Source organism: Equus quagga, chromosome 1, assembly GCF_021613505.1.
Source record: "Equus quagga isolate Etosha38 chromosome 1, UCLA_HA_Equagga_1.0, whole genome shotgun sequence".
Classification (NCBI taxonomy): Eukaryota; Metazoa; Chordata; class Mammalia; order Perissodactyla; family Equidae; genus Equus; species Equus quagga.
In genome coordinates this window covers 84,870,172-84,894,053 of record NC_060267.1, presented here as the reverse complement: position 1 = coordinate 84,894,053, position 23,882 = coordinate 84,870,172, and the positions used below count along the sequence as shown (strand labels likewise).

At 35.2% G+C, this 23,882-nt stretch overlaps 1 protein-coding gene across 4 annotated transcripts in view; it reads right to left on the bottom strand.

Annotated features, from left to right (window-relative positions):
* Positions 1-23,882, bottom strand: part of RABGAP1 (RAB GTPase activating protein 1) — a 160,099-nt gene that overhangs the window by 108,856 nt on the left and 27,361 nt on the right. For 2 of the 4 annotated variants that reach the window (XM_046684412.1, XM_046684420.1), the window contains exons 3-6: positions 5,906-6,140; positions 4,788-4,992; positions 2,303-2,477; positions 1,572-1,729 (exon numbers count right to left, since the gene is read on the bottom strand). In XM_046684412.1, the coding sequence (XP_046540368.1) occupies positions 1,572-1,729; positions 2,303-2,477; positions 4,788-4,992; positions 5,906-6,140 (773 nt within the window). Of the gene's footprint in view, positions 1-1,571; positions 1,730-2,302; positions 2,478-4,787; positions 4,993-5,872; positions 6,141-23,882 lie in introns of those variants that run through there. The other 2 variants (XM_046684424.1, XM_046684434.1) reach the window with 2 other exon arrangements.

Genomic DNA, 23,882 nt, shown 5'->3' with positions numbered 1-23,882 from the left:
TTCAAATCTGACAAAAAAAGACATACTTTTCAATGACTTCATCACTATATAAGGTTACACAACACCAATTTCTACTATAAGTTACAAATTCAGTAAAACCATGCAACAAAAAGAGAACAAAGCCCTAACAAATATGCAAAGCAAATCTGACCATCCAGGGATTTTCTGTACAGCAAGTCCTTGGTATGAAGGTGAACAGAACAGGGATGTTTTTGATTGTAATCATTCTGTCCCGAATATGCCTGATCTCAGAAGGAAGAGAAGTTATTCTAGTGCTTCTCTTCTGAGAGATCTTAGAAATCTCCTACTCATAACTGGAATTCACAAACAGGATCTACATAAGTATCTTCAATAAAAGGAAAAAATACAGTTTAAAAAACTGTTTTGTTTCTTAAAAAGGAAAAAAGTTATACAAAATTTATACCAACTTTATAGATTATAATTTCCACTTCCCAGGGCAGGAATGCATACTGCAGGGAAGCACCATGTCACAGTGTGGCTGTGAGAAAAGAAATATAGCTAATGAGAAAGTACAGAGCACAATGCCTCATACTTTAGTGCACGAATCAAAGCGGAAGCTGCACTGTACTCTAAATTGGCCACCAGATGGCATGACAATTCCGAAGTCTTTGAAAGGAGATCAAGAGTTATCAGTTTTCCAAACAAATGAGCCAGTCATTATGCTTTTTTAATTTAAAAGCAAAATATTAGAAACTATTCATATTTTGATGTAATTTCACTTTACCCATTTTATGAGGGAGTCATGGAGGAAAGAGACTTCTATATGCAACCAAATATGATCCCCAAAAGTGCCCATTTGGTGATACGGGCTATGGAGTGGGAAAAAAAAAGTCCATCATCTTGCAACCATAATATTTTAAAGTTAGAAAGGATTTGAGAGTCCAGCCACTTCGTTTTATAAACAAGGGCGGTACTGCCAGGAGATGTAAAGAAACTTGGAAAAGGTCACATTGTTATTAGTAGCAATAATTAAATGAAATCTAAGTTTTTATTTCTATTCCAGGGTTTTTTTTCACTACTCTAGGAAGTATCATTTTACTTAAAAATCAAAACCAGTTATTTCTGACCCTATATGCAAGGTTAGACTTCACAGACCTCGTTTCTCCCCTTCCAATGTGTTCAGATAAACTCTAACAGTAAAACCGGATCTCAACAGCCTTAAGATCTTTAGATTATTAAAACCAACCAAAGACAAAACAAAACACAAAAAACCCCCAGCAAAACAAATATAGCTACAAATTCAGCTGACTTGGCTTCTGTCATATCTCACATGAGGCCAGTTACTTTGAAACTGACTAGAAGAACATGGTTACGTGGTATGTTTTCCCACGTGAAAGGACTTTTTTATTGTTTTAAAATTCTTCAAATCTTGCCTCTGCAAATTTGCCTATTTCTTTTCCATTATTACTTACAGTTAAAAAACACCTCTACCTATAAAAGCAATCATTTCATAGTATGACAGTTATATAATCTGATCTAGAGTTTCCCTCCAACCACAGATAATACAGCATGTTAATATAAACCCAAAGAAAATGAGTAAGATCTCCTACCTAAAATAACCTTTACCATCATCTTCTTTTATTTCTAAAGACACAGAGAAGGTAAAGATGTCACTCTCAGGAGTCTGGGGTGCAGCAGTTGCTGAAAGTGGGGTCTGCTTGGCAGAACGGCGGAAGGCAGTGGCAAAACTGTAAAGTATCCGGCTTACCTACAACCAGATATGTTAGGAAATGGGCTGTTATGACAACAAATAAAATACTCTTGTTAAGGCTGAAGGTTACCTACTTTGTTGAGGAGAGTAATTCATCTTTCCCCCACTGATTTCTGTTGGTAAATTATCTAATTTGTTAGGTCTATAAAGCAAAAAAAAGTAAAAATGGCCAAAGGGGTTTTAAAAAAGAAATGGTGTAAACACTAGAAATCCAACTGAAAAATTATTTCCTAAATTGTTAGAAACTATCTGAATATATTTATTACAATAAAAATAATCCTATCAGTTTAGCTCTAAAAGAACAGTTTGCAAACGGGTCACTGCTAGAACCAAGATGCCTATCTAACCCAATCAAAAAGCAGCCAACTGGTCTCCCGTAACTCTTAGCAACAAAAATGTTCTGGTTAACCAAACTTTTAGTTTATTTATATTTCAGTCCACAAGGATGGAATAAATAAAACACTAGCAGAGAATTCCATCTGGCTTATAAGTGACCATAAGTACTGTAATCATATCAACATAGTGAGGGTACAGGTGAAAGTTCATCTGCAGACAGTTTTAAAGACTTACAGCTTCTTGTATTTCACACCGGAAGACGTGTATTCTGAAAAGCTCTGCATTGTAATGACTTTCGGTGAAAGCAAAACAGTCGCTCTCAGGAGTTCCATCATGCCCTCTGACACAGAAGAGAATTTTGTAGATAGGATAGTTTGCTATTTCAGTGTTTGTCTGAGGATCTAAAAGTCTGCTCAGAAAAAAAGATGTATGTAAAGAGATTAGAGAGATTATAGACTATTTTCACTACATCCATATTATGATTCAAGATCATTATTTCTATAAGATTGCAGAAACCATTTTTGGTACGCTAATCATATTAATCTTAAGTCTTGATTAAAAAAGTCATATGTGGATTCCTGAAGTTACTGATTACATAATTTCCATGGTACTAAAAACTAATAATCCTGTTTTAGGGAGGCAATCAAGAAGGCATTAACAGTAACAAAAAATAAGTTTCTTATACAGTCTGTAACTAAATAAAGACTAGATCAATGGGTAAATTAGACTACCAAAAGAAATCATTAAAGCTGTGCTTTTTATTTTCTCCTAAAAGAATGACCTAATCTGCTTTATTATTTAAAAAAATAAAAAACTGATGTGCTTTCTCAGAGTGAAACACGCTCTTTTAATTCATGGCGAATAAGGGGTGAGAGAGTGTACAAAATGTTAACACCTAAAAAAAGATGAAATCAAAAGGATGCCATACAATGAAAATCAAAGAGATGTCATTCATTCAAAATGTATTCGTTCACCAAATACTTCTGTGATGCTAGTAACATTCCAGGCTCTGTTCTGGGCACTGAAGACAAAAGTATGAAAGGACTGAACAGAAATTATGCAATTTCAACAGTGAATGGGCAGGGCCATTGATGGAAAAAGCCCAGGGGACACATAATGGAAGCACGTAGGAAGGAGATCTAATCCAGGTTCAAAGGCACTCTGAAAACAGGGAGCAAGAGAAACTAGTTTTCTCATGTCTTTATAGAATTAAAATATATTAGAATAAAATATACCTTTAATTGGGGAATGACTATTGACTAAGAATCATATAGAAATGAGCGCTAAACAAATTTTATTATAAATTTCACAATAAATACAATTAAAATTAGGATTTGTGAGTCTTTGCGAAACAGTTCTTTAAATAGAAGAGAGAAGAATTACATATGCAGATGATTGGAACATTAAATAATTAACTTACAACTATCTACATACAGCTACAACTTTATTACCATGAAAATCCAAAATGCTTCCGAGGGTAGAGAAACAGATATTCTCATACACTGCTGACAAAAATATAAACTGGATCAATATTTCTAGATAGCTGTTTGGCAATGTATCAAAAACAATAAAAATGGGCAAACTTTTGACCCAGTAAGTCTACTTCTAGGAATTTATCCTAAGGAAATTTTTAAAAATACAAAAATTTAGTTCAAAAATACCTATTTATAAGGAAATTACAGGTAAAGCACTTAGATGCCCATACAATAAAAGCTTAATATTAGCTATTATTAGTAGTACTTTTCTCATTAAAAAAAAGAAACTAAAATGTCTAACATGTGAGATTGGTTATTTCTGAATAATCCATCACAAATTAAAAATTTGAATTGTATTTATTGATATGGAAAGAAATTCATGATATAAAACTAAGTGAAAAAAGCATTTTACAGAATGATACATATAATATAATTCCACTGCAGTTAAAAATGTTGATTCTAACAGTTGTATAATTATACATGCATATATATGTAGGTATACACACACACACAAACATACACACTTAAAAATACACAAAGAGGATCTTAATAAACCAAGACGTTAACCGTATTTATGAATGGGAGAAGAGAATTAAGAGTATTTTCCCAAATTTTAGCTTGTTTATGTTCTCTGATTTTTCTGAACTAAGCATATATTTTTTTGTAATAGGGATAACATTTTATTTCAGCTGTGTTCATCTGATTACTTAGAATTCTGTATTTAGCTAGTTAATAGAGATATCTGATTGGCTATCTTCAAGTGTTGTGATTTATTCTAGTTAGTATAAACAACAGCCATTTCTAGAGATTTTTCTGGGCCTCAGTTTCCTCATCTTAAAAATTAAGGGATTGTACTGGAATAGTTAATATTTACCAACAGGTTTTTGTAATTTCCAAAATCAGCCTATTGAACTAATGTGTCAAACTAGTAGTTGTACTGGGGGAAAACAAAAATATAATTTGTTAGGCAGACTCTCAGGTCAATATATTTCAATTATCCCCAAAACATTTAAATTCCTAAGCTACTACACACAATTGGGGTGGGGAAGAGTAGAAAAAACTGTTCAACTAAGTGACTACTTTTCATAAGGGTCACAACCCTTGGAAGACATGATAAGGTATGTGCCAGATCAATTAAACATTACATGAATAATTATGTATTTTGATCACTACTGCTTTCTTTTTAAAACTACAGGTCAGAAATCTGATCAAATGTTACAAACATTTCAAGAAGCTGCTCTTACCTCACAGTTCCCTCAGATACATTGGGCACCGATAGGGTTACATCTAGTGAAATCTGACACTGGCTTCTTAAGATGGACATCATCCTTAAGGCTTCCACTTCACTCCTGGGAGCATTTACTGAGGCACAGCCTAAATAAGTTAGTTTGCTGAAAACTACGCTGTCCTCATCAGCCACTGGTGTGAAAGGACTTGACCCTTCAGAATCTGAAAGAAACAATAAGGAGATGGTTATTTTCATTTTGATATTTTGATGATATGAATACCAAGTAAAAATCTACAAGTTATCTTTAGGTTCTGAAAATTAAGTACTAACGAGATAGTATGCCATTGCCCTAGAAGAAATGCCCATTAAAGCCAGAAATCTCACACGAGAAATCTGTCACTAACACCAAAATTTTCAGGTATTGCTGCAGTGTCATTCCCAAATCTAAAAGGACCTGAGATTCAGATCTGATTTACCTTTCTGCCTCTTCTAATTTGTTTCAACTTTATAATTTACATTTAGGGCAAAAATACATCTAGTATTTTACCACTCTGAAAAATCTTATCTCTGTCTTCTCTCTGATGTGCACTGTTGTAATTATTTTTCTCATTCATCATCTTAGCCACCTTATTATGTTCTCTCAACTCCCTTGCTTGCCCTTTCCCAATAAACATCTACAGTTTTAACACCTTACTTTTCCCAACGAGCCTTTATAATTGCCCTTCTCCTCCTTCCCTGCTATGCCTTTCAGCTCCCTTTTTCAACTTGACAACTATTCCCATAGAGCTACACAGGCCTGAAGCAAACAACTTTTCACCAAGCATTATTCCTCCATTTCTCCAACATTGTACTCAAATTCCTTCTTTCCTGGAAAAATCTTTAAATGTTCTGAAATAAGACTCCCTCAATGTCATTTAACTACTGTTCCTCCTTTTTTGGTATAAATGACATACATTTAAAGGGAAATCAGAATGGTACATATATTTACTCCTCACATCCCCCTAAATCTAGAATGTAGAGTCTAGAGAACAGATAACGGTTTTTGCTTGCTCTGAATCAAACCTAATATAGGGTGGACACTCAAATATTAAAAACAATAACCTTCAGTTATGCAAGCAATGCAGCAATCCTAACCTCCTTGTCCAGGTTTCACTGGCAGGCTCATCTCTGGTTTTTGAAGCCCTACTAGTGGCACAGGGTTAATGGTGGATGAAGCTGAGAGTTGACTAGAAATAGGCCCATCTCCTTCGCCATCCAGTTGTGACCTTTCCACAAGCTCCTTGTCCCCTGGCTGGTCGTCCATTGGAGGATCCATCAGCACATCTGCTAGCTCTTTTTGCAGCTGCTGCTCACTTCCATTCCCTATAATCTAAGGGTCACAAATACACGCAATCAGCAAAATGAGAAACAGAGGCCAGTACTGATTAAAATGGGTCTGCATTTTAGAGAAAATAGTCAGCATTTCTTTTGATATACAGATATCTTCTGAAAGTTTTTAAAAAATAGAATAAACCAAGATCTGCACTAAATAAGAGCTGCAGCTGCTCTCAATTCAGTTTTTCATGAAAAAGTATACAGCAAATTTGAGACTAATACCCAGAAATGTATGTGCCTGTCTGTCAATGTTATTAAGTTTTCTACAGCGTCCTAAAATAACAATTAAACTATTTGTAATTTACTTGTCTGGTGAGAAATAATGCTGTTAAGAGGAATATATTTAGAAGCTTCTCTTATCCTTAAGAGAAAAGGAACATGTGTTTGCTTCCAAAAGTTATCAATTGAAACATACTTATTAGGTAATAAATTTTCTCATGTATTTTACCACTCCTGCTATAAGTATGTGTCTTGTATTTCTGAGGGAGACTTCTCTGATATGAACAGGTTCTCGGAATTCTGAGACACTTGAATAAACCTGAGGGGATGCATGTATAAAATGGCCCTGAGGAAGAGAAGCACTCCATTTCAATAATGTCAAGTATTTTTCTGGAGTCATGATGGTTTATTATTAGTTGCTCAACAAGGAAGTAAACAAGTGCAAAATCAAGTGGAGACTGCCCAATGATAAGGAAAACCACAAGTGACAAAACCCACTATTGTCATTAAACGCTTATTCAACAAATACAGGAAAAATTAACAAAAGAATTAATTTAGGAAAAGGAAGTCATGATGAAAAGAAGGGGGCTGATTTAGGAGGCTTTCCAAAGACTGAAAAGTTAAAATGAGTGGGGCTATGAGATTGTTGAATGAGGCCTTCCCAGTAAAATTAACCCACAAGTTAAGAAGCAAAATTCCAATAAGAGAGGAACTGTTGGGAAATAACAGAAGATGAGCTGAATGTGTTAGAGGGTGAGTACCAAACCTGAATTCCTAACAAATGTACATTTACATTTTTGGCCTTTGCAGAATTAATCAACATTCACAATCTGGGTTCAAACATCTTTTATAACTCTATAAACTTCATGTCCCATTGGCTAGAAATAAAGATTGAGAAACAGTCTCAAGACTTTCTTGCTGACATTTTCCCAAGGAAATTCTAACATGTCAGTTACTCTTGCCTTGGAAATAAGGGCCAGAGAGTGTTTCAGCCTCTCGGCTTCAATGACACTGTCTGCTTCTGTGAAACTTCATTTTATGTTTACAGTTACTGCTAATGGAACTACAACTGGGTCAAGTAATTTTAACTCTTTGTTATGCCTGACCCTACACCCGGAAGTGCAATCAAGTTTCTTTTTTCAGAAGTTCTGCTTTCAAAATTTTTTTTCAAAGCACCTAAAAAACAAACTAGAGCTTAGCTCCAATTAACCTCTTATTCTTTCAGAACTGAAGAAATACTGTATCACCTGCAGTAAACAAAAGATAGCCTAACTGAACCTAAACTGTTTTCCAAGGGGAAGGAGAAATAATATAAATAGGACAGTTATAGCTTCCTGAAAATAGATGGAGAAAAGATATTAGACTCCATGTTTAAGCAATTAGTAATTATAGCTGGGAAGGCCATCATTAAAAGAGCAAGCTAAATTAAAGAGAAGACATCATGTTTTCCAAGCTATGAAGTGCTGTTGTGTTCTTTGGTATAGAGGGTAAGTAAACTCAAGTTTTCTGTTGGATAGGTTGCCTACATTGTAATATATTCACCAATCACAAAAATAGATCTAACCTTGAAAGAAAACATGTTTATATGTTTGTCTTTTGTGTTTACACATGCTTATCTCAAATTCTTCCCTCATTTATAAAGTGCATAAACATAAGAACTGCCTTCCACTTCCTTAACTCTTCCTTAAAGGCTAGGAAAAAGTAATGTACACACACAAAAATGTTGATTTTTAAAAGCTACTTAAAAATAGCAACTTAACATATGCCTCAGATAATTACATCCAATACAATACTCAAGGATTATCATGTTAGATCATTCGTGAATCTTCAGTCCAATTTCAAAATTACTATCTGTCACACTATAAACTACATACTTAAACCAATTAAGTTTTTTGCTTTTTTTTTTTTTTTAAAGACAGTCAATTAATCTTCCCTAGGCCTATGTGGGAAACGTTCAGCAATGCTTTTCAAGGTGCTCAAACTTTCGCATGCATCAGAATTACCTGGAGAACTTGTTAAAACACAAACTGTTGGGCCCTAACCAAATTCCAATTCAATAAGTCTGGGGTGGGCCTAAAATCTGCAGTTTTTTTAAAGTTTCCAAGAGACGGTGATGCTGCTAGAATGGGGACTGCACTCTAAGAATCAACCTTAGATTAAAGGTTCTTAACCATGACTACACAACATGATTATCAATTTTATTAGAGAGCATGTCAAAATTCAAATACCTGTTCCTCTCTCTGTCCCCTCACGTCCCACCCTGACAACTAAATCAGCCTCAGAGGTAAAGCCGGGGCATATGCATTTTTAAGAACCTCCACAGGTGATTTATAAAACAGATGGCAGGCCAGATTAGGCCAGGAGGCTGTAGTTTGTTGATCCTAGAATAGATGAACAGCTTAAACAAACCAGCAACTGCTTATCTCTAGACTTCTTGTTATGACAGAAAAATAAACCCACTATCAATAGAGCTTTCTTTTCCCTGCTGCCAAAAGCATTCCTAACAGACACCACAATCCCTAAAATAAATGTAGTTGCAGGTAAAGTAATCAAGACACTGTGGTACTAGTGAAAGGGCAGATACAAAGATCAATGGAACAAGAGAATCCAGAAATAGACGCACACATATATGGCCAATTGGTTTCAACCAAGATGGCACGGTAATTCAATAGAGAAAGGTAATGAAATAAAATGATACTAGAACAATTAACTTGACACATGCAAAACGTGGATCTCAACCAATACTTCACATCATATACAAAAAATAATGAAAAATGGATCACAGACCTAAATGTCAATTTTAAACTATAAAACTTACAGAAGAAAACAGGAGAAAATCTTTGTGATCCTGGGACACACAGATTTTTTTTTATGACACAAAAAATATGCATAAAAGAAAAAACTGTTAAGATGCACTTTATCAAAGCTAGAAACGTGTGCTCAAAAGACATTGTTAAGAGAATGAAAAGCCACAGATTTCGAGGAAATATTTGCAAATCATTTATCTGATAAAGGATTTATATCCAGAATATATGGAGAACTCTCCTAACTCAGTAATAAGAACACAAACAACCCAATTTTTTTAAAAAGGGCATTTCACCAAATGAGATATACAGATAGCAAGCAAATGAAAGAAACTCACTATCATTAGCCATTAGGGAAATTGAAACCACAACAGGATGCCTCTATACGCCTATAAAAGAATGGCTAAAATTAAAAACAAACCAATCCTGACAATACCAAGGGCTGACAAAGATGTGAAGCAACTAAAAAACTCATACATTGCTGGTGGGAAGGCAGAATGGTAATCAGTTTAGCAGTTTTTCATGAATTTATAAAGTTAAACATACATGTACCATATTACTCACTTCTAGGTATTTACCCATGAAAAATAAAAACATATGTCTATACAAAGACCTGTTTGTGAATGTCTACAGCAGCACTATTCATAATTGCCAAAAACTGAATACAAAGTAAATGTTTGTCAACTGGTGAATGGATATACAAACTACTATATATCCATAAAATGGAATAGTACTCAGCAATAAAAAGAAATGAATTACTAATATACACAATAACATGGATGAATCTCAAAAGCATTTTTTTAAGTAAAAGAACCAAGACACAAAAGACTCATATTGTATGATTCCATTTATATGGCATTTTGGAAAAGGCAAAACCATAGAGACATAAATCAGATCATTGTTTGCCAGGGGCTAGGAAGCAGGGAAAAGGACTGACTAAAAAGAACCAGAAAGGGACTTTTTAGAAGGATGAAAATATTTGGAACAATAAAAATATTCTCTATCTTGATTGTAGTGGCGGTGATTACATAAGAGTTTATATTTATTGAAGCTCACAGAACTGTATACCTAAAAGGGCTGCATTTTACTATGTAAATTTTACCTCAATAAACTTGACTTAAAATAGAAAGGGGATATTGATAGTGGAGGAAGCTGTGCATATGTAGGGGCAGAGGATATATGGGAAATCTCTGTACCTTCTTCTCAATTTTGCTGTGAACCTAAAACTGCTTTAAAAAATAAAGTCTAAAAAAAATAGAAAAAATGTGTTTTCTATAAACATGAAATTTGAGGACACAACTGTTCCTTTTTTCTTTCTGCCCCTCAAAAGGTGTTTATCCAGGATTCTATTTTTGGCAATAACCTCATTTTATAGACGCTCCTGTGTCATCTCATCTACTCCCAATGATAGACAAACAATTCCTAATATATACCTACAACCCCTTCCTCAACTGTCTACTGGACAGACCGCTTCAGCTAGATATTCCAAAATTATTTTGCCAAAACTTAACTCACTAATCCTCCTCCTGTATCCTTTTTTTCAAATCAATGAATTGCACTACTATCCACTCAGTGGCCAAAGGACCACAATCATCCTTCACTCCTCTCATTCCCACACTACTCACAAATAGTACTGATCCTTGCTCAGCTGTGCACTTTTTCCTTCTTCTCTCTCTCGGCATAGCTAGTACCATAGGACAGCCTCTTTCATTTTACAAAAGCCTACTGGAAAGGTAGTAGTTTCCCTGCCTTCTTTCCCTCCCCTCTCTGACCTGTCTTTCATGTGGCCATTCAAGTTATAATCGCTAATCTTAGTTCTGATCAAGCACTGCCTTATTTTTAAACCCTTCCATGTTTCCTCAATGCCCATAAGATAAAACCCAAATTCATATATTCCATGTTTTCCACAACTCTGCCCAAGTTATCTTTCCATCTCTTATCAATTATATCAAACTACCCAACTTCCCCAGGACACATCACAAACTCTCAAGCATCTAGACTTTGCAGACTGTTCTCCTTCCTGGAAAGCCGCCCTCTCCTTCTCTTTTCTATTCTTTAAGACCAAGCTTAAAGTCTGTTACCTCCTCTGGGAGATCTTAACCCTGCTATACAGGTTTCATCACTCCCTCCTTAGGGAGTATGCTACCATAATATTAGCATACATTTTTATCCTAGCATTGCTACTCATTTTAGACAATACTTCTTTAGTGGGCCCCTTGAACCAGACTGGGCATTATTAGATAGCAGAGAATGTTTCTTATCATTTTTTTTTGAGGAGGAGGATTAGCCCTGAGCTAACAGCTGCCAATCCTCCTCTTTTTGCTGAGAAAGACTGGCCCTGAGCTAACATCCATGCCCATCTTCCTCCACTTTATACGTGGGACGCCTACCACAGCATGGCGTGCCAAGTGGTGCCATGTCTGCACCTGTGATCCGAACCAGTGAACCCCAGGCCACGGAAGCAGAACACGCAAACTTAACCGCTGCGCCATGGGGCCGGCCCCTCATGCTATCTTTATATTTCCAAAGGTTTGGGTAGCAACTGGTACAGAGTATATCTACAATACATTTACTGAACTGAATTTTATAAATGCAAAGAATAGAAGCCAAGTAGTATTATTTTACCGAATTTGGATATTGGATACTCTACAGATTTTGGTTATAGAAAATGAATTCTAAATGATTTATTTTAGTTTTGTTCACTACTTGAAAAAAAGAAAAACAAATACCATCATTTCCTGTTTTTCTGCAAGTGCCATTAAGGTTTAACATTTACAATAAGAATACTGGCAGGACCAAATAGCATTCTGCAAAATACAAACAATAAACTTTATTTTTAAAGTCCAACAAAGATTTCTAACTTAATTTGGCACAAATATAAACATAAATAACAAAGCACATATGTATGGATATTACGATTAAGGGTCATGTTTAGATTTGTGTTCATCTCCACATAATCTACATTAAGAAGACGAGGGGAGAGTTCTTTAGGAAACAGCCCTAATTGAGAGAAAAAACAGTAAGTAAAAAGTAGCCAACTTAGCAGCTCCTCTAAACACAGACATAAATGTTTGCAAGGACAGAGACTGCATAGTGAATGATTTAATCACAATTCTGCTTACAAAGCAGGGTGGTAGTAAAAAAAAAATCTGGGACAAGAGCTGGCTTGTGACACAACTACAGGGAGCACAATTCACATCCTATAGTATGTGAACAGCACTCCCCTGGGACTGAAGAAAGTGCAGCCTATGAAACCATCCTTAGTAGTCTTACTTGGGTCCCATAGTAAGATAGAACTGAGAAAGACAGACTCTGCTGGCTGTGAGCAAATTAACCTCTGGGAACCACAACTGTCTCTTCTCTAAAATGAGGACATTGATATCTAAGTTCCAGGATTGTAATGCGGGTTCAAGGATACAATAATATCATTATTGGGCACTTACTGTTTCTATTTCAGGCACCGTATCATGTGATTTTTACAGGAATTATCTCATTCCTCACATCACAGTACTTGTCAATTAGTAAGCATCCAGTTACTATCTCCCTACCCCACTTTCAGCTACTTATAAATAAAATCCACCTACCGGAGTTGAGGTTCCAAAAAGCAAGTAATAACTTTTAAAAAAAAGTAGTTCTAAAAAATTGTGATAAAAAAATAAAACAAAATAAAATTAAGGTAAAATTAAAAAGAAAAAAAAGGTAATTCTTCCATTTTCCATGGTCCAGAGAAAACTAAGAACACACCTACTATTCATGTGCAAAAGAAGCATTACTGGAATAACATCTGTTCTTTCTAATTATATCAAATAAAGGTAATAACTTATATAGTAGAATTGGCTACAAGTCTATTTCCTTGAGAGCAAAACTGTATTTAAGGAACCAAAGGACAAAATGTTCCAAAGGGAACATCCAGAGTCATTTCCTGTCTTAATTTTCTGCTTCTAACTTTATAGGCCCTGTTTCCCTTCACTGCAACAATACCAACTAGGTCCCACTTGATTTGCCAGTTACAGAAAGCTACTTGAGGCAGTTTGGGACCCTTTTCTAGTAAAGATCTTTTGTCTTCAAGAAAGCATGCTTAGGAAACGACAGTGTGTGCTTGAGAAATCCATAGATGATCAGAAAATTAAAGAAAAACCCCTGATGATCTACGGTTCTCACTACTTGTGTCATACTGCAGCGAAAATATAAACAAAAGGGGTTCAAAATGAGGAATTTTGCTCAGCTTCAGCGTAAAAGCTGAGCCATTTCGAAACAAGTATATAAATCTCAGTTTTATCAGGAAGCAAGGTACAAAACAGCCAGAAGTTCAATTTGGATACTGGAAAGTACAGTTACTAATCTCAAATGCACACACATACTTGTTCTGTGATCTTTGATAAATCACTGAGTCTCTCTGTGTCATATTTATAAACTGTAGTTGTTCTGATTATCCATTTCTTTATCTTACTGTACGAAGGAAGGACCAGAGAAACAACCTGAAATTACTATTAGGAATTATTAACATTAACTTGAAAAGGGAAAGGGGAAGAACAGAACCTTGTGAACTCATCCTAAAAAATCAACTGAAGAAAGACCCAAAATATTTATGGTTGTTTTGCTAAATAATGGGATTATGGCTGGGTTTTACTTACTGTCTGAATTTTCTATATCAGGCACACATACTTTTATAATTAGAGAAAACAAAGGATAAAAAGGTTATTTGAATCCTTTGAGAAAAAGAAAAGCAAGCACATTCAATTCTACTATACACAGTGGTCCTGACTGCAGGTCCTTTCAAGCCTCTTGATCTTTGCTCATGTCACAGACTCTTTTTTGAGAAATTTTTTGAGAAATTCTTAATCATTCTTTAAGGCTTTGCTCAATTGTTATCTACCCTATGAAACTCTTTTTCTTCTTCAGGCAACAATTACCTTCTCACATAATTCTGTGCATATTTATATTCTAGCACTTGATGAATTTTATCATGATGACATTTACTTACATGTCTCCCTCCCCCACCACCAAGATCCCCTTAATTAAACTGTGTTCAAGGTTCAGTAACTTTACTTGCTGAATAAAACATCTGTATTACAGAGAAGATAACCTGATTCTAAAAAAAGGAGTATCAGAAACTGAGTCAGAAGATTACTTTAAGCAATACTGAATGAGCAGGAGTGACTTCCGTATTTGCTAACTACTTTAATAAAGCTTGGCAACTTTTTTCCAACTAAAATAATGTCAGTTGGAGTTTTCAAGAAGAAAACCCTACCCACAACTAGAAGGACCTGCAACTAAGATATACAACTGTGTACAGGGGGGTTTGGGGAGATAAAGCAGAAAAAAAAAAAGAAAACTCTGTGAAGATTAAAAAGCTTAAAAAATTCTCTAACTGAACTTTCTGCCTAAGAAGTAGTAGCTCATCAACATACCCCCAACCAACATTTATAAAATATCTTTTGACTAAGAGCTAAGGGTGTAAGGTTCCTACACGAGAGGAGTCAAGTAGAGAAAACACAACATGTTTTGAATTTATGGAAAGTACTCAAATGTTGATGTGAGTTGCTGAAACATTTTATGAAGAAAAATACCTTTTTTAGAACTATACCATCACATCAAGGTTTTCTGTAAAGGCTTACATAAAGCATTATGCTCTCCAGGAAGCCTTCCCTGACTCCTCCCCCAAGCTAAGATAGGTTTCCATCCCCTCTGTTCTATAGCACCCTTTGATAACCTCTACCATAGCATTTATCAAACTATACTGTTGTTGAAAACGAAATACAGCACAAAATCTCTACAGCTCCTCTATCAAGAGGTATACTCTATTTCCCTCAACCCATAAATCTGGACTGGCTTTGACTAGCAGAATATGGCAGAAGTGACAGTATGCAATTGCTAAGCCTTACCTTAAAAGAGGTCTTACAGCTTCCCTGTCTGCCCTAAGATTGTCATGCTGTGAGGAAGCCTAAGATGAAAAGACTAGATGGAAAGACAGGCCCAGCAGTCCCAGTCAAGCCCAGTAGCCAGCGAAGGCAGAAGCTGAAGTTGTATGAGCCTAAGCAAGTCCAGAAAAACTGCCCAGTCAATCCACAAAATCATGAGAAATAGTAAATTATCGTTTTAAGCTACTGAGTTCTGAGGTCGTTTGTTACAAAGCAAAGACTCATAGAAAGGACTGCAACAAGATTTTTAACAACTGTCCTCTACCCTAAGCTATAAGCATCCTGAGGACAGGAACCATGTCCAATTCATCTCCATTCTCATTCAGCCTTTCAAGAGCTTCTCTTTGGCTGTGATGTTCTGCAGTTTTACTGTTAGCCTGTTTGGGACTCGCTATGTTTTTTGAAACAGAGGATTTATATCTTTTATCACTTTTGGAAAATATTCAGCTATCACCTCTTCTAGTATTTCCTTCTTCCCCATTCTATTCTTAAGGAACACTAAGGTATATGTTGATCCTTCTCATTCCACTCACCATGTCTCTTAACTGCTTTTTTATATTTTATCATCTTTCAATGCTATTTTCTGGGTAATTTCCTCAGCTTCATTTTGCAGGTATTTGATTTTCTCTCCAGTAATGTCTAATCTGCTTTTTAACACATGTGCTGCACCTTTAATTGCACTGGCTCTAATCTTCAATCATTTTAATCATATCTATCTTAAGGTTACAACTAATAATTCATAGGCCTGAGTTTTGGTGAGTTTGATCCTGCTGGGGTTTGCTGATTCTTGCTTGTGGAGAATGGTCCTTTGTAAATTTTGATTTGTGTGCTATTCTTTATCAGGGTTACCTGTGGGAATACCATGCAGCCTGGGCAACAAATGTCCACCCAAGGTAGTTACACAGTTGACTCTGTCAGGGGCTGCAAGAGTATTACCAACCCAGGAACATGCAGGTAATAGAAATTCAAACCCCAAACATACAAGAAGGCAAGCCAATGGGTACAAATTCTCAAGACTCCCCTTCAAACCGGTGTCTAAGCTAAGATATATAAGCTTCTTTATTTTTTCCTTGTGACTGTAGGCAGGTTAATTTTTTTTCAAGAATATCCTTTCAGTTAGGATGTATCTCTTGAGGGTGCTTTATCAGGAAATCTCAGTTCTAACATCTCTCTCTGTAAAACCCAAGCCCTTACCTCTTACCCAGTTTAGCTATCAAAACCCAAGTCCACTGATTATAAAGAACAGCAAATTCCTGCAGTGCAGCCCCAATGTCGGCTCTACATACAGTTCTGGCTTTCAGTTCCCTCTTTGCTTTTGTTCCTTGGGGATTTCCTTTACTTTCCCGTAAATACAGTAATGCAATGAAAAGGGTGTGTGTTATATATCATGCAGCTTTCCTAAGTATTTTGTATTGGGACATTTTACAGTTTTATAGGCCATTATATTTCAAAAACTGGGAGTTCTTATTCTCAGTGCCCAAAACAGCACTTAGTAGATTAAAAGCTGTCAACTGAATATTCAAAAAAACACTCAATTAGGACTTCTAGACTGAAAGAGTGACAGACCTTTTAAATGTATTTTCTAAATCCAATGCAATTTTAAAATCTACTAGTCACCGAGAACAAGTTTCAAAAAGAAAAGTGAGCAACACATTTGAAGTAATCCCATTATACTTTCTTCTGATGACAGATCTCATAGATTTAACTAAATAATTTTATTATTTTTCCACTTACAGTTCTATATAAAATAAACTAATATACTGCAGATATACTGAAATTACATGGAAATACATAGAGGAAATATTAATTTGGAGATTATGTTGTTCAATTTCCTCATCTACAGAAGAATCTCTTTTTGGTAAACAAGATAGAGGAGAGAGCAAGAAAAAAGTTCTCTGGAGGAGCCCTGAGCGTCCTTCCCACTTATCATAAATGGTTCATCAAATTAGAAACTGGAAGAATAAGTCAAACAGTAATTCAAAAATTAACTAAATTTTTAAACGGAAGAAATCCAAAAGGAGAGAAGATTGATTTGTTTGTATCTGTATTCCTTTATGCTGTGTTCCTTCTTATTACAGAAATTGTTCCTCAGCTAAGCCCTCCACTTAAGCACAGGAAACCCTCCTCCCTAATGTAATCAAAGAGTTTCCTTTTCTTTTACACTAGCAATGTCGCCCTGTTTACTGAATAATTCTTATCAGTATATAAATATCATAAAATTCCTCACTGGAACCTATATCACCCTTCAGCTACCACTTCATTTTCCTTCTCCTCCTTTTTACCAAAACTCCTTGAAACAGTTGTCTATATTATGGCCACTTCTTCCTCACTTCCTCACCTTCCATGTACTACTCAAACCACATTAATCCTGCTAATGCTATCATCTTTCTCTTTGAAAACAAAAAACACTCTTATTAAGATCATCAAGGCCTCTATCTTACCATTTCTCAGTCACCATCTAAAGCAACCTCTCAGAATTGAAAATACCTAGTTACTTGCACTTCTTGAAACACTTTCTTCATTTCATTTCTCTTCCAAGGCATTCCAATCTCCTAGTTTTCCTTACATCTCACAAGCTATTTCTTCGCAGTCTTCTCTGCTGGTTTCTCTTCATTTTAATCTCTAAATGTTGAAGTACCCCAAGAATCATTCTTCAGTATCTACACTCACTCTATGGGTGATCTCATCTAATCCCACAGCCTTCAATACCATCTTTACACTGTTGAAGCCAGCCACAATTTCTCCTGAGCATCAATCTCATACATCAGTTAGCTATCTGACATCTAAAAATGGACATCTAATAGTCATCTCAGATTTAATATGTCCTAAGCAGAATTTAAGATTCCCCTGTCCCCTGCCTCAATCCAGGTCTTCCTATCTCTTTCCCATCTCAGTAAGTGGCACTACCAGATACCTAATAGCTCAGGCCAAAATCCAGGAATCCACTGTTTACGTCTCTTTGCATCAAATCCTACATCTAATGTGTCCATTCTAACACCAATCAGTTAGATATTGAAAATATATCCTGAATCAGAGCACATTCACCCTCTAGTCCAAACCAACATTATCTATCCCTTTCATGACTAAAAAAGCCTCCTATCTGCTTTTCTTGCTCCCAGTCTTGTCCCTCCCTGCCAATCCTCCATACAGCAGCCGGATATAAGTTATATGCAATTCACCCATTTAAAGTGAACATTTTATGGTTTTGAGTATATTCACATACATGAGCAACCATCACCAAACTCAAATTTAAACTATTTTCATCACTTCAAAATGAAACACCATACCCCTTAGGTATCTACTCCCTCTTCCCTCAATATCTCCAGGTCTGAGCAACCACCAATCTATCTTCTGCTTTTAAAGATCTGACTATTCTAGAAATTTCATATTAATGGAGTCATATAATTTGTGGACTTTTGTGTCCTGCTTGTCACTTAAGATAATGTCTTCGATGTTCATCTACATTTAGCACTTATCAGTACTTCATTCCCTTTTATGACCAAATAATATTCCATCATACATCACATTTTATCTATCCATCTAGTAGTTGATAAACATTTAAGATGTTTAGCTCTTTATATAGCCTAGATACAAGTACTTTATGATTTGCAAATATTTCCTCTCATTCTGTGGCTTGTCTTTTCACTTTCTTGATAGTATCCTTTGAAGTAGAAAAGATTTTTAATGTTGATGCAGTCTAATTTTATCCATTTTTTCCTTTGTTGCTTGTGTTTTTGGTGTGATATCTAAGAATCCACTGCCAAATCTAAAGTCATGAAAATTTACCCCTCTGTTTCTTCTAAGAATTTCATACTTTTAGCTCTTACATTGAGGTCTTTGATCCATTTTGATCTAGTTTTTGTATATGGCGTGGAGTACAACTTCATTCTTTTGAACGTGGCTATCCAGCTGTCCCAGCATAATTTGCTGAAAAAAATATCCATTCCCAATTGAATGGTATTAGTACCCCTGTCTAAATTAGCTGACCACAGAAACATGGTTCTATTTCTGAAGTCTCAAATGTATTCCAGTGATCTATATGCCTATCCTTATGTCAGTACCACATTGTCTTGATTACCACTGTTTTATAGCAAAATTGCAAAGTGTGAGTCCTCTGACTTTGTTATTTGTTTTCAAGATTATTTTGTTTTTGTTTTTGTTTTTTTTAATTAATGTTATGATAGATTACAACCTTGTGAGATTTCAGTTGTACGTTTTTGTTAGTCATGTTGTGGGTACACCACTTCCCCCTTTATGCCCTCCCCCCACCCCCCCTTTTCCCTGGTAACCACCGATCTGATCTCCTTATCAATATACTAACTTCCACCTATGAGTGGAGTCATATAGAGTTCGTCTTTCTCTGACTGGCTTATTTCGCTTAACATAATACCCTCGAGGTCCATCCACGTTGCTGTGAATGGGCCAATTTTGTCTTTTTTTATGGCTGAGTAGTATTCCATTGTGTATATATACCACATCTTCTTTATCCAATCATCAGTTTCTGAGCATGTAGGCTGGTTCCACGTCTTGGCTATTGTAAATAATGCTGCGATGAACATAGGGGTGCAACGGACTCTTGAGATTTCTGATATCAGGTTCTTAGGATAGATACCCAGTAATGGGATGGCTGGGTCATAGGGTATTTCTATTTTTAACTTTTTGAGAAATCTCCATACTGTTTTCCATAGTGGCTGTACCAGTTTGCATTCCCACCAACAGTGTATGAGGGTTCCTTTTTCTCCACAACCTCTCCAACATTTGTCGCTTGTTTTCAAGATTATTTTGGATATTCAGGGTCCCTTGCAATCCCATATGAATTTTAGAATTGGCATGTTAACCTCCACCAAGTTATCTGGAATTCTGAAAGGATTGCATTGAATGTGTAGATCAATTTGAGGAGTAATGCCATTTTAACAATGAATCTTGTAATGCATGAACACTGGATGATTTTCCACTTATTTAGATCTTAATTTTTTTCAGAAATGCCTTGCAGATTTCAGAGTAAAAGATTTGCACTTTAACTTAATACTATTTAATTCTTTTTGATGCGATTATAAATAGAATTTTCTTCTCATTGTCATTTTAAGATTGTTCATTGCCAAGCGTACAGAAATAAATGATTTTTTTAATACTGATCTTGTATCCTGCAATATTGCTGAACTTCTTTACTAGCTTTAATAATCTTTTTGGTGGATTTCTTAGGATTTTCTATATACAAGATCTTGTCAACTGCAAATAGATATAGTTTTTACTTCCTTCTTTCCAATATGGATGGCTTTTATATTTTTGCATGCCTAACCACTCTGGGTATAACCTCCAGTACAACGTTAAACAGAGGTAGTAAGTGCAGACATCCAAGTCTTGAACCTGAACTTAGGGAGGAATATCTACTCTTTTACCAACAGGAATGATTATAGCTGTGGGTTTTCCATAGATGCTCTTATCAGGTTGAGGAAGTTCCATTCTATTAATAGTTTGACTAGTTTTCTTCATTTGTTTACTTTCATGAAATGGTGTTGGATTTTATCAAATGCTTTTCCTGTATCTATTGAAATGCTCATATAGTTTTTAATTCCATTGATATGGTATACCACATTAATAGATTTTCAGATGTTAAACGAAACTTGCATTCCTGGGATAAATCCCACTTGGTCATGGTGTGTAACCCTTTTTATATGTTACTGAATTAGGTCTGCCAGTATTTTGTTGAGGATTTTTCTGTTCATATTTATAAGAGATAATGATGTGTAGTTTTTTGGTGATGTCTTTATCTAATTTTGGCATCAGGGTAATACCATCTTCGTAGAATGAGTTAGAAAATATTCTCTCCTTTTCTATTTTCTGGAGAGTTTGTGAAGAACTAGCATTCTTACTTAAATGTCTGGTAGAATTCAGCAATGAAGCCATCTAGGCCTGGGCTTTCTTTGTGGGTACATTTTTTATTACTAAATCAATCTCGTTACATGTTTATTCATACTATTTATCAGTTTTGTTAGTGTTTTTCTAGAAATTTATCTATTTCATCTAAGTTCTCTAACTTATTGGCATATTATTGTTCATAATATTCCTTTATAATCCTTTTTATTTATGTAAGTTTGGTAGTAATGTTTCCCCTTTCATTTCTGATTCTAGTAATTTGTGTCTTCTTTATTTTCCTGGTCAATGTAAAATTTTGCCAATTTTATTGATCTTTTCAAAGAACCAGCTTTTGGTTTCACTGATTTTCTCTGTAGTTTTTCTGTTCTCTATCTCATTAATTTCCACTCTAATCTTTTATTTCCTTTCTTCTGCTTGTTTTAGGGTTTAGTTTGCCCTTTTCCCCCAATGTTTTAAGGTGAAATATTAGGTTATTGATCCGAGATCTTCCTTCTTTCACATATAGGAATTTACAGGTAGAAACTTCCCAGAGGCATTAGGCTACATCCTGTAAGTTTTGACATGTTGTATCTTCATTTTCATTATCTCAAAGTATTTTCTAGTTTCCCTTTTGATTTCTTTGACTCATAGGTTATTTAGGAGTATGTTGTTTAATTTCCACGTTTGTTACTTTTTCAGCTTTATTTCTGTTATTGATTTCTAGTTTCATTCCACTGTGGCTGGAAATATACTTTAGGTGCACTTCATAAGAATATATTCTGTTGCTCTTGAGTGTTCTACAGATATCTGTTAGGTCAAAATGGTTTATAGTGCTGTTTTAGACTTCTATTTACCTATTGATCTTCTGCCTGATTTTTCAATCCATTATTGAAAGTGGGTATTACCGTGTCCAACAGTTCCTGAACTATATTTCTCTCTTCATTTCTGTCACTTTTTGCTTCATGTATTTTGGAGTTCCTTTATAAGGAATATCATTGTTGCATCTTCCTGGTGGATTGACCCTTGTAAGATCATAAAATGTTAAATTTTCATCTTTTTAAAATCTATTTATATCTTTGAATTTAAGTGTGTCTCCTGTCAAGAGCACAGAGTTGAACAATATTTTTTTATGTAATGTTGAGTTTTTATTTTTGATTATTTAATCCATTCACATTTAATGTTACTATTTAGGGCCGGCCTGGTGGCGCAGCGGCTAAGTTTGCACATTCTGCTTCTTGGCGGCCTGGGGTTCGCCGGTTCGGATCCTGGGTGTGGACATGGCACCATTTGGCAGGTCATGCTGTGGTAGGCTCCCATATATGAAGTAGAGGAAGATGGGCATGATGTTAGCTCAGGGCCAGTCTTCCTCAGCGAAAAGAGGAGGATTGGCAGCAGTTAGTTCAGGGCTAATCTTCCTCAAAAAAAAAAAAAAAGTTACTCTTTATACAGTTCAATTTAGGTATGCCAGTGTACTTTTAGCTTTTCATACACATTTCAAGTATTTTTCATGTGCTAGGCACAGGATGCTTGGTTAACAGTTTTTTGAGAACTTTAAATGTTATCCCACTGGCTTCTAGCCCCTACTGTTTCTAAGAAGTCAGCTGTAAATCTTATTGGCATTTCTTTGTGAGTGATAAGTGACTTTTCTCTTGGTACTTTCAAGATTATCTCCTTTTCTTTGGTTTTTAGCATTTTTACTAAGATGTGCCTTTTTGTGGATCTTTTACTTAAGAGTGTGTTGAGCTTTCTGGATGTGTAGATTACTGGTTTTCAATAAATGTGAGACTTTTCAGACACTGTTTCTTCCAATATTTTTTCTGCTCATTTCTCTCTTCTTCTGATACTCACATACGAGTATGTTGATCTGCTTAACAATGTCTCATATTTCTCTGAGGCTCTGATCATTTTCTTCAGTGTTTTTTCTTTCTGTTCTTTTGATATTTCTAATCTATTTTCAAGTTCTCTAATCCTTTCTTTTTAAAAAATCAAATTTATTAGGGCATATATGATATACATTAAACTGCAAATATTTTAAATGTACACTCTGATGAGTTTTGACATAGGAATACACTCATGAACTCATTACCACAATCAGGACAGTGAACATAGCTGTAACGCCCCAAACTTCCTTGTGCCCTTTTTGTATCCCACTCTTCTTCCCCACCCCATTATCCCACCACTGACCTGTTTTCTGTGACCATAGATTAGTTGTCCATCTTCTAGAATTATATATAAATGAAACATACGGTATGTGCTTTTTTACTGGGGGGGGTGTCCGGTTGCTTTCACTCAGCTTAATTATTTTGAGATTCATTCATAATTGTGGTAAAAATAGTTCATTTTTTCAAGATTTTAAACACTTCTTACATTTTATTTATTTTTTATGAAAGGTCTGAGAAATGGACTATTTTTTTATATACCTTTTGTCCAACTTTATTGTCTTAATTGAAATAAAACATGGTGTAAGTTTAAGGTGTACAATGTGATGATTTGATACATGTATATATTATAAAATGATTGCCACAATAAGCTTAGTTAATACATTCATCAACTCACATAATTACCATTTTTTTTGTGGGTGGTGAGAACATTTAAGATTTACTCTCTTAAGAACTTTCAATTAATTATACAATATAGTATTTAACTATAGTTGGTACAGTATTTAAATACAGTTAGTACAGTATAGTATTTAAATATAGTTAACTATAGTTACAATGCTGTACATTAGATCCCAAAAACTTATTCACTGCATAATTGAAAATTTGTGCTCTTTTTGACTAATATCTCTCCATTTCTACTACCACTAACCCCTGCCCTCCTGGCCATGGCAACCACCATTTTACTGTTTCTATGAGTTCAGCATTTTTAGATTCCACATATAAATTGTGGAATGTGGAATACGTTGTTTCCACTTCTGTTTGTTCCAAGACATTTATT